Below are 12,286 nucleotides of genomic sequence, written 5' to 3'. Positions count from 1 at the left end.
ACATTGACTTACTATTTTAGGTCAGTTTTATTATTAAGCTCTGATGTTTGACATATGGACACAGATTTGAATATGATACTGCAAAAGCCTCTGTATGGTTCTGCTCTGATTTACAGGACATTCAGAGGTGAGAGAGAAGGAATAGGTTTACACAAGAACCCTACGCAGCCCACATTACACACAGCGTCTCACCCTAGGTGTAGCAGCCCACGTCCTGGTGCCTCTCTCTTAGCACCCAGAACATCTTATCTTCCAGTAGTGATTTTTCTGGAACTTTTCTGACTCCTCTCTTCCTGCAATTCCAATGCAAAATATGTTCCTGAAATTAATTCTAATGTTGCTGCAAATCCTTTTTTAGAAGAAAAGAGGTGTAACACTAAAAAATTTTTTTTGAAAATCCTTTAACTATGGATTCATGTAAATTATGGTCTTAATCACACAAAAGTCTTATATACCCATAAAAAATGAAGCCTGCTAAGAATCTGTATTAATATGGGGAATTTCTTTTGTTTTAATGTTAAGTGAAAAACAAAATTCAAAATTATATTTGCAACTTGTAGGAGAGTACAAAGGGGAATAGGTAATGATAGGGTGTCTTTGAGACATACAATTAAAACTATTTTCTTCTTCTTTTTCCAATACATTTATTATTTATTTTAAAAACCACAAACAAGCATTTATTTATGATCAAGAAAAATAATGATAAAACTACAGATGCAACCATTTCTAAATGAAATTATTTGAGTTCACTGAAGATTAACAACAGAAGACCACAGTTTAGGTTCTGTATTGGCTGAAGGCATTCTTAGTTGCTTCCTTTTTTGTCTTGGGTATTGATGGTAAAGTAGGTTAGAAATGTACTTATTTATGTATAGGTGCTTATGTTTTAAAATACTGATCATTAAGGATGTTTTTAGTGATAGTTCTATGTGGAAAAGTAAGACAATGCAGAGTATCACCTGTTTTCATTCTAGATTGCTCCTGCACCAATAGAATCGTAGGCCCAGAGGTCTGACATGACAAATTCTAGAGACTCTTATTTCAGAATAAGAGAGCTATCTGTGGGGACAAACTGCCTTACTGAATCTGCCAATTTAATGACTGACTGCATCCAGAAACACCCTCACAGACACATCCAGAAATAATGCTTAGTCAGATAACTGGGGACCCCATGATCCAGTCAGGTTGACACATAAAATTAACCATCAGATCTTCTGTGAGACTCGCAATGCCTATTTTCCTAGAAAAGGCACTGAGAATTCATGAACTAAAGATAAAGAAATCTATTGCATTCATAGGATAGAATATTTTTTGACAGTCATTATTTTTCCTCACATTTCTTAGGCCAAAGTTTGCCCAGGAATTACTGTTGTATCCAACAACCCCAAATCTCTGGCTGAAACAGCCAGAGTTTATTGCTTGTCCACACTATCTGTTTAATCTAAGTTGGTAGGGAGGCTCTGCTTATTCAAGGTTCCTCACTGACACATGCTTTTACGATCACTCTAGCTGGAAAGGCATGTGGCAGATTGCATATGGTCTAGTAAAGCTTCCACTTGGAATTGACATTGGCTTCCTACATTTGGTGAGCCAAAGCTTGCCTAGGAGGTTGGCCATGCCAACTTACTTGAATATCTAATATTTTATGTTAGATTGGTGTGTTTACTCACACCTGTCAAAAGTGTATGCACACCCATTAAAAGAACACTGGGAGAGAAATGCAATAGAAGAGACTGTCTTGCAAAATGTGATTAAAACAGATTTTTCTTCTGTTTCTAAAGGACATATTTTGCAGGACACAGTTTTGGGACCCTGAAATAATGTAGTTCCCTGGGGCTGCAGTTCTAATGCTCACACTTATGGTAGGGAGCAGACACATGACAAGAAAAGGAAGGTATTTCTATCAACAGATGCAAAGATATGAGTGAAACTCATACTGACCAGCAGTCCTCAACTTCTTCCACCTGGTCTGTATTCTCTAGCACAAATATTGTCTGAGAAGACTAAGTACCCTTCATCCTTTAAGTCAGGCTCATTGGGTGCCATTAAATCATAACGTCTTTTCTCCTCAAAGCATCCTTTGGTTAATTTTAACCCATTTTTACTTTTAAAATACAGTTGACCTTGAACAACAGGGGTTTAAACTGTTTGGGTTTACTTATAGGTGGATTTTGTTTTTTTCAATAAATGGGCCTTGAAGGATTTTAGTGTCCAAGGTGAATCCTGGAACCAGTCCAGAACATTGTCCAAGGGTCAACTATATTATCTTCAGGAACAGTGGAGTTGACAATAAAGCTTAGACTTACCAAACATTCAAATCAAGTTTCAGTGACTGACTAGAAGCATGTCAGTAACTATCTACAAGCAGATTTTGTCTTTGAATCTGGAAGTATGGCCATGAACAAAGCTCAAGACATTCACCTTGTAGAATTTGAATAGCCAGTGACAAGTTGAGAAAAAGTAAGGGGGTGTGTGTGCGTGCATGTATGCACATACGCACTTTTTTTTTTTTTTTAGATTGACTGAGGTGCTGTTTTCCTGTTGTGCTGTAACAGATTTACCACATATTTCATGGCTTTGAACAACACAAATTGGTCATCATGCAGATCTGGAGGCCACATCTAAAATAGATCTCCTGGGCTAAAATCAAGAGGTTGGCAGAACTGTATTTCTTCTGGAAGCTCTGGGGGAGAGCCTGTTTCCCTGCTTTCTCTAGCTTCTAGAAGCTGCTCACGTTGCTTGGTTCATGGCCATCTTCCATGTTCAAAGCCAGCAATGCCAGCTGAGTCCTTCTTGCACTGCCGTGCCTCTGGTTCTCCTTTTCTGCCTCCCTCTCTCACTTTAAAGTATTTTTGTTATTACATTGGGCCCTCCAGATGATCCAGGATAATCTTATTTTAAGGTTGACTGATTAGCAACCTTAATTCCATTTGCAAACTTAATTCTCCATTGCTATGTAACGTAACATAGCCACAGGTTTTGGGTATTAAGATGTAGACATCTTGGTGGCTGTTATTTTGCTTTCCAAAGGTGGTCAGAGAAAGTTTCATTAAGGAGGTGGTGTATGAGCAAGGGTCTAAATTAAGCAAGGGAAGAAACTGTGTAATTGGGGAGCAGGGGGAAGGTTCTAGGTTGCAGGGAAGTCAATGTTAACTCTGGAGATGAGAGTATTCTTGGGAACTGGAGAAAGGCCACTGTGTTAAAGAGAAGTAAGTCAGGAAAAGAGTGATAGAAAATGAGGCCGGAGAACCAGGTATAGGCAAAATTATACAGTACCTTGAAGGCCAGAGTTGGGATTTAGGATTTTATTCTGAGCAGTCAGTAGTGGTTTTAAGTAAACAAGTAATAGAATTTGAATTATGTTTTTAAAAGGGTCAGTTTTATAGAGTGTAGGCAACCAAGACCAGGAGTAAGGGGCTTAGGTAGGAGACATTCCCATCATCTAGTGATAGAGAAGCATGGTTTGGGTTCAATGATAGCAGTTAGGGTTGAGACATGGTTGGATCTGGGATTTATTTGAAAGGACAGTTGGTAGAATTTTCATTGTGGATCAGATTAAGGGCAAAGAATAAAGAGAAAAAATTGACCTGAGTGACTGGAGGAATGCGACTGAGACAGAGGTCAGTGGGGAAGGAGGAAATCTTAGAGAGAATACCCACTGAGTTCAGATATGAGAAATTTGAGATGCTCAGTGGACATCCAAGTGATGTCAGATGGGCAGTTGGATACATAAACTCAGAGTTCTGACAAGAGGTTTGGAAATTTAAATGTGGAAGTCCTAAGTATGTAGATGATACTTAACACCGTGACTTAGGGAGTTAGTGTGAGTGAAGAGGAGACGTGAGGAGAAGCCAAGGGAAGCAAACGGAAAAGAGGAGGGAGGGGGAGAGGAGAGGTCAAGATTGCGATGGAGTCCTGGAGTTCCCGTCTTTTAAAGAAAAATTGGAGAACTGAGGAGAATGTATGAACAACACTAAGAAGGAGGGGCTGGTTAGGCAAGAGAAGTCTTTAAGCCAGTGAAGAAGTTCATGTGAGGTGAAGTAAGGACTGAATTCTGAATGTCTGACTTGGTAACGTAAGGTGACTGGTGACAGAAAAGAGCACTTGCAGTCGTGCGTGTGTCAGGAGAGGATGGGAGAAGACCAATGGGAGACGGCAGGTCTGTAGAGCCATGTTTCCTCCAAGGAGTTCTGCCCTCAGTGGGACCATGGAAATGGGATAGTCAAGAAGACATTATTGGGTGTTTGTAATCTAAACGGAATTGTCCAGTCAAGAGGGAAGTGATGATGTTAATTGAAGGAAAAGGGGATGATATGCAGGAATAGATTCCTGAGTAGATGAAAAGGGATGAGTGGGACCGTTACACAGATGGAGGGACTGACCTTAGGGGAGCACAAAGGTGGTCCATACTTAGTGACCTCAGGAGGTGGAGTGAGAGTAGGTTGGTGGGTTTGGTGACAGGAGGAAGAAAATAATCTTTCTGCATTTCTTGTATTTTCTCAGTGAAGAAAGAAGCAAGATTATCAGCTGAGAATGAGGAGGTAGACAGGTAAGGTTGAGAGAAGGAGAAAATGTAAATAATAGCAGAATGGCAGAAGAAATTGAGTGATGAAGTAATAGGTTTACCAGGCAGGACACAGGGACCAGGTGAATTTATAAATCTGAATTTATTTGTGGAAGGAATACAGTTTGCCTCTGTTCAACTTATAGTACGGTCCTATCTGTTTGGGGTAGAATTTAAGATTTCCCCAGAGGATGGTTCCATCTTGGGTGTTCATCTTCCTTAAGTATGCATTGTAGACACAGAAGGTTTAAGGCTGAAGTGCCTGCTTTGTGTAGCATTGGGAGTGGAGATTTTTTTTTAACCCACAAAATAAACCATTTTGTTAGATGACTGTTGGTTCCCTTTTTACCACATCTTCTGGCAACAGGGATGAGATCCTGAGGAAAATACAAGCCTACAACAGACCTAGTATAAATACGTGTTCATGTGCAATTGGGAGGCAAGTTTATGCAAACTTCATCCTGAAACCCAATCATATCCTGTATTTAGAAGTATTGCTTTGAGGTCATATTGAAGAGATTTATGTCATTCAGCCTGCTTCCTGAGATTCCCAAGCTGAGAGGTTTTCATTACTTCTTGAGGCAAATAAATTACTGGGCACTGAACAGAGGAGCACACTGTTCTCTTCACAATTGGAAGGTGACGTATAAATCAAATCGACAGTTCATGTTTACCCAGCTGTGTCTCTGGCCAAGATACTTGATCCCAGGTAATTATTCCAAGCATGAGAAAATCTAGAGATGAGAGAAAGTATGTAAGATTCAGGGAGCTGAAAGAAAGTTACTATGGGAATGACACAAGGTGATGCTCACAAGGTAAGGGTGGGCTAAGGCTCTGAAGAACTTTTGATGTTTTAGAAAGAACTCTAGGATCAAGATGGAGAATGAACTTGAAGGTGACAAATCTGGAGGAAGGGAAGCCAGGTAGGGGAGACTGTTGCAGCAACTGAGGCAGAAGACGTGGTAGTCACCACTAGGGAAGTGGCAACAGGCATGGAGGGAAGTAGACGGACTTGAGAGAGCTTCAGAAGGAAGCATCAGCTGGAACTGATCACTAAGTGGAATCAGGAGGTGCAGGATAGACGGTTGTCACAGATGTGTTCTAAGCTTCTGGCTTGGTCCATGGGGCTGCCATTATACTAGGTATAAATAGTGAGCAAGACAGATGTACTCTCTGAGCGCAAAATATTCAAGTCCAGTGGAAGAGAAGACGAGTGCCCAGTGGTCTTAATGCAGGAATGTGTGCTGTAAAAGGAGGAAGTGAGGGAGGTTTTAGGTGTGCAGGAAAGGGCTTGGATCCTTGACTAAAGAGGAAGATTTTTGTGTGGCCAGGAAAGCATTTCAGAGGGGGCATCATTAAAGATCAGAGCTGAATACTGGCGTGTGTGTGTGTGTGTGTGTGTGTGTGTGTGTGTGTGTGTACATGCATGCATGCACATGACTATCTTGGGGTGGGTGAAATGGGAAGGAAAACCATTCTGGCCAGTGTAGATGTGATGGAGAGGGTTGTAGCAGGCGTGGTCAAAGTTGAAGTCTCAGTCTCAACAACCCACCTGTAACAAGCTCTGCCCTTCAGACTTTTGTGTCTGACAAGGGGACACAGAGTGCTGTGTTTTGAACGGCTTATCACCTCCCTTTGGAGAGGTGATACTTTCACTCCGTGTCATGGGCTCTTCTAGCTGTGTGATATAAGTGAGCTGAATGCCCACCCAAGAAATCAACTCCGTGGCACCAATGAAAGCCCATATGTATTTCCAGAACAAACCTTACCTATGGCCTGAGTCACATTACATATGAAAAACATTTCAAATGATTTCATATGAGGTGGAGACAGATGTCTGGAGAGCAGTGGTGAGGCACTATTTGATATTAAAAACAGGAAGTTGGAAACGTGATCTTTATTCTCAGGAAGATGATACAGATGTGGAAATAACTGTGGCCCTCACCGGGGCCTGCCCTCACCTGGTCAGGCCCTCTCCTGATTAAAAACGTCTGGACAGCTCCCATGACAGCTTTATGTTTGTTGTGAGATATTCACGTTTTTATGAATAGATAGATGGATGATAGATCCAACTCATTCTTTTTCACTCCTGTATAGTTGTGTGCCCCTTTAATAGCTGCCCTCACTTATCTGTCCATTTCTTTTACATATGAACATTTAGGTTTTGCACTTTTTTCTACTGCAACAAACATGTGCCCTGAGCATCTGTATATCCAACTTCATCTGCATACAGAGAAGAGTTTCTCTCTGGCACCAGACTAGAAATGACATTGCTGGGTCTTAGCGAATTATCAAATCTGTTTTATCAGCTACGCCAATTGAACTTCCAAAGTAGCCACAATTTCCATGCACACAAGCAAGGCATGAGAGTGGGACAATAGGCTCTTAATACTGTAGGACTTCAGTTTTTGCCAATCTGGAAGACGATGAAATGGTACTCCGTTTTGTCCTGTTTTCATTTGCAATTCCCTGATTATTAGTTGAGTCGATCATCTGTTTATGCTTACAGACCATACACTTTTTTCTTCTGTAAGTTACTCGTCCATAGCCTTTGTTCATTCTCATGTTTGGTTATTAGTTTTATGGATTAGAAGAATACGACATATATTCTGAGTGTGGGTTCTTTTTTCGCATGCATATGCTGCAAATACTGTCTCCTCAAGTTTTGCTAGTCTTTTAATTTTATTTATGGAGATTGTCGTCCATCTGAAATTTATCTTTAGGATGTGGCATAGGTTTCTAACTTATTTTCAATACGAAAGGCCAGTTGTCTTAACATCGCTTACTGAACACGCCACCTTTTTTTTTTTTTCCTTTGGAGAGTTACAAAGAACATACAGAAGAATACCGAGTAGTAAATTATTGACACACTACAATGAAATCTGACCCACCGCCTGTTTTTGTATGCCTATAAGCTGAGTAGTTTTTACATTTTGTAATGATTGGGAAAAATTTTTTTAAGGAGTAATATTTAATGACATGAAAATTATGTGAAATTCAAATTTCTGTGTCTGCAAGTAAAGTTTTATTGGAACACAGCCAAGCTAGAATATTAATTATCAGCCCTGTAGAGAAAACATTTGCAGACGCCTGTTCTGTATTATTCATGGACATTTTTTTTTAATGGTCAAGAGTGTACACATTAAATTCATGATGGTGAAGGAGGAGAAGAGGGGAGTGGAACTGGGGATAGACGTCAAAGGGTACTGTAATGTTTGTAAACATGAAAAAGCAATGGTCAATTCTGCCTGGTGGAAATACAAGTATTTGTTATATGAAGTTCTTGTAACTTTCTGTGTGCTTTTTTAAAAAATAGACTTTTTTTTTAGGGCAGTTTCAGGTTTACAGCAGAATTGAGCAGAAAATACAGAGTTCCCACATAGCCCTCCCCACCCACACATATATGGTCCCCTACCCTCAACATTCCTCACTAATATCTATCTGTGCTTTCTTTAAAAGCCTCAGAAAAACTAAAAAAAGAACAGTATATTTTGTAGACAATATTCTATATCAATGCTTATAAATCCGTCATATGTTTTAGTAGTGGAGAGGAACCTATTTTATAGATAACAGACATTTCTTCTTGACTTCCCTTGTTTATGGATATTTAAGTTGCTTCAGTTTATTAGATGAAACATAATATTCAAAATAGTTCATGAAACAACAAAACTTATACTTTACCACAGGTATGGAAGTACATAGAATATGTGGTTTAGATCTTGACTATGGCTTTTAAAAAAAAGTTTAATTGTAGTTGATTTACAATGTTAGTTTCAGGTGTACAGCAGAGTGATTCAGTTATACATATACATACCTACATATATTTTTTCTTTTCAGATTTTCACTTATATGTAATTAAAAGAGATTGAATGTAGTTCCATGTGCTATACAGTAGGTCCTTGTTGTTTATTTATTTCATATAAAGTAATGTGTGTCTGTTAATCCACAACCCCTAATTTACCCCTGCCTTCTCCTGGGCCTGCCATCTCCTGGGCCTGCCCATTCCTGGGCCTGCCCTCATATAGGCCATTCCGCGTATAGGTGACATTGTATTTGTCTCTGTCTGACTTACTTCACTTAATATGATAATCTCTAGGTCCACCCATGCAGATTGTTTCAGTTTTCCTGTCACAACTGGGACAGCAAAGGTCTCCATATTGTATCTTAAAGCATTTGTGTAATTATTTCTATTGAACAGACTTCTAGAAGTTGAACTCCATTGGTCAAAAAATGAATATTTAAAATTTTGATATATGTTGCCAAATTGCCCTTCTAAAAAGTAGCTTTGAGTTATTACCTTGAAAACAGAGATTATTAATACTTTTGCTAAACTGCTAGGTGGCAAATGTCTTCATTGTGGTTTTAACTTGAGGCTCAGGCTCTTTCCATGAATTTACAAGTTTATTTGATTTCTTTTTCCCTGCATTGCCTGTTTAGGTCCTTAGAACTTCTCTCTTTTAAATTTTAGTCTTTTTCTCTTATTGATTTTAGAGCTCTTTTATGTATTAAATATATTCTTTCTTTGAAAACAATTCATCTGCATTTTCATTTATTAACTTTGTTAATAGTCTTCTGCCACTTAGGAAGCCTCAAATCACATACAATCACTGTAAAACTTTTCCTTAGCTTTTCGCTTTGTTTTCTCCATAGTTTTTTGATATTCCAAGGAGAGAACTGCTTTGGTAGCTAATGGTCTCCATCATCTCCCAGGACCGTTGACCCTTCCAAGAGTTCTCTGGGGTTGAAAGTGCACTTGGGGTAACCAATGCCTTCCTTCTGCTCCAGAAGGATGTATGGTTCTATCCTAAATGTTTTGCCCCATGTCATAGGAGTTTGGTCAGGAAATAGAAACCGCTCTGAATATTACAAATAGGGAGGAATTTCTTGCAGAGTCTGAGAGGTTTGTTTACATGGCCACTGGAAAGACTGGAGATGTGAAGGTCAAGAAGGTCACTGCTGACAGATCAAGAAATCTGGACATTCAGAACTTGGTCTCAACAGTCAGAAGCATCAAAATGTGTGATTGTCAATGGATACTTGAGAGTCACAGGAAGAACATCATATATGTCACTGCTGATGCCCACGTGCCTGCCAGAATATAATGGCTTCTCCATCTTCTCCTCTTTCCAGATCTCTCATGAGCCTATCATTCAGCCTGAATCCTACTTGTAAGAGGGTCTGGAAAATGTATGTTACAGGCTTTAGGACTTTTGCCAGAAAGAAGAAAGCTTAGGAGGGCAGAAATTGTGCTCAATATTTATAGATATTATTACCTGGAGGTTGTTTTCAGGGAAGACCAGATCAAATGGAATCAACATTCCCCATGCATCAAAGGTTCACTGAGCATCAGTGTGCAAAAAATAGCACTAAGCTCTGTGTTGGGTTGTTTGGCGTGAAAGGATCTTGTTCAGAAAAGGAAAGTGAGAAACTAGGGAAAGGTCACTTTCACAGTCAACACATATATATTTCACTCATTTGAAATTTTATGACATTACAATATTAGATGTAAAGTCAGTGAATTCATGAAAATAATCAAACAGAACTTTTAAAAGGAGACTCATCCACCTTAAATATCAAGGAGAGGAGGATACACCTAGATCAAAACTCATGTCAGTAAAGAGAGACCTGGGGCAGTGGGGTTCTTCTCTATTATAATCCTTGCACTGGGGATGGAGTTAGTGATGTCTACTCATTTGTATTCTTGCTCCTGAAGAAATTTGTCACTAGAAAACAACTCACAGTTTACACTTTTTTCATTTTAATTCTATTATATTTTTCACGGTTTATACTTTAAATCAAGTTATTACACAGTTCAACTTTATAATAGCAGAAAAGATGCCTCAGGAGTTGCAGAAGCAGAGTCATGTTATTTTTCTCCAGCAAAATAAAGCCAACTGGGAGTAGATATTTTTGTGTCTGTGAGGTCCTTTCCAATTCTTGGAGTTAGGCTGTTTCCAGGTTTCTAATTAAGAGGTACTTTTAAAGGGTTGTATTGCTGCAAGATTTCTGTAGTATATTCTTAGCTTATAAAGCACTTCCACATTCATTTATCTCATGTGATCTTTATGATTTTGATCACCTGTGAAAGAGGGAAGGGGGAAAGTATCCTCAGCCTCAGTTTACAGAAGATATTGAAACTATAAAAGATGAAATGAATTGCCAAAGAGCACCCAGTCAATGCTGACAAGATCCTTTCTCTCTGAGTTCTGTGATCTTGCCTAGATACAAATAGAAATGTTTCTATTTTCAATTTAATGCTCTAATGTGTAAGATGCTCCAGTTCTTTGCCAGATGTGTGCATTTTGGGTGAGGATTTCCAGAACTTGTTTTTTCTTTTTTAAAAGCCCAGAAACATCAAAAGCATAAGATTTTAAAGAAGGAAATTTGTAATTTTCTACTAACATATCAAAGTGTAAATTTTAGGTTAAGACTGAGTATATATAATTTTTTCTTTTTTAAACAGTCCGTAATCATATGTAAACTCAACTGAATGTTAATTACATGTATATTTTGGCCTCACTTAAAAGAAGTTAAAAGTTCATTTGTACTGCATTTATTATAGAGGCAAGGAGGAAAAATAAAATGCCTACCAAAGAGAACACATACAAATAAGGTGCCCTAGTATAAATGTCTTTTGCAATTCATTAGCTATTACTTACTGATGGAGCTAAGAACCTTGTGGTTAGAACCATGTGGGAAATACATTGACTAGGAACCAGGAGTGAAAGAAAAGATATCTGCTTTTTATTAAGACATGAAGTGTGTCATAATTAGGTTGAATTTCTACCCAGATGGCCCTCCTCATGCTGACATCTGCAAAGTGTGTAGAAAACTGTGTTGAGGTGTTATTTTCTGTGGCTGTGTGGACACACATTGCTCGGTTGAAAACCAAGGTCTTGCTTGAGCAGATTCCTGCTAACCTGTGCTGAGAAAAGCTGTGCTTCCTGGCCCAGGGAGATTCTCAATCGTTTCATTATCGGAAAAGATTCAGAATTCTTTAGAGGAGTTATCAATGTTTGGTCTTTCCTCTGATGCACATCAAAGATAAAAGTGCAGATTTATAAGACCCATAGAGTCCATATCAAGTTTACAGTACAGTTACCCCTGAAAATATAAGTTATTTTAAAGAATGCTTCTTTTAAGTTGTGAAATGTCATGTTCAAATATGTATTTTCACTTGATTGGTAGTTTTCTAGCTTAGTCTTAGTCAAAGAGAAATGCTCCATGTGTATGAAAATTGTGTTTCAAACAGTTTTAATGGGTAAATTCATTATCACATATTGGCTGCCGCGTTTTACAAATTGTTAACAATCCATGTCCTCCTTGTCAGACAACAGGAAGATCAGAGTAAATGGAACCAAGGAGCCTATAGAATTTAAATCGAATCAGTGGTTTGGAGCAACAGTGAAAGCTCACAAAGGAAAAGTGGTGGTAAGTATCAGCCGTGGGCTAGTTGGGTTGCTTTGGAATCATGTGTGCCCTGAAATGTTTTAGAATTTGTATCTACAAAAATCCATTGATGTATGATCACACAAAGATTTTCAAAGATGAGCTTATCAGCATTCCCCCCCCCCCCCAAAATTAGTGCTTAAAATTAAAGAATCTATTTTCGTCTTCTTTTAAGCTATAGGCAATTAAACTTGTCTTCCAGAAAATCGGTTAGACCTTTTTAAATATTTCAAAACAAATAAGGAAGATAGGATAATAAAAGCTTAATCTGAA

General features: G+C 38.6%; 1 protein-coding gene across 1 annotated transcript in view; it reads left to right on the top strand.

The window, feature by feature from the left end:
- Window positions 1-12,286, top strand: part of ITGA8 (integrin subunit alpha 8) — a 172,365-nt gene that overhangs the window by 8,491 nt on the left and 151,588 nt on the right. Inside the window, exon 3 of the mRNA XM_074358333.1 lies at window positions 11,895-11,995. Coding sequence (XP_074214434.1) covers window positions 11,895-11,995 — 101 coding nt within the window. The remainder of the gene's footprint in view (window positions 1-11,894; window positions 11,996-12,286) is intronic.

This window comes from Camelus bactrianus, chromosome 35 (assembly GCF_048773025.1).
Source record: "Camelus bactrianus isolate YW-2024 breed Bactrian camel chromosome 35, ASM4877302v1, whole genome shotgun sequence".
Classification (NCBI taxonomy): Eukaryota; Metazoa; Chordata; class Mammalia; order Artiodactyla; family Camelidae; genus Camelus; species Camelus bactrianus.
Note: the sequence above shows the minus strand (reverse complement) of the source record. Positions and strands in the feature narration are given on the sequence as shown.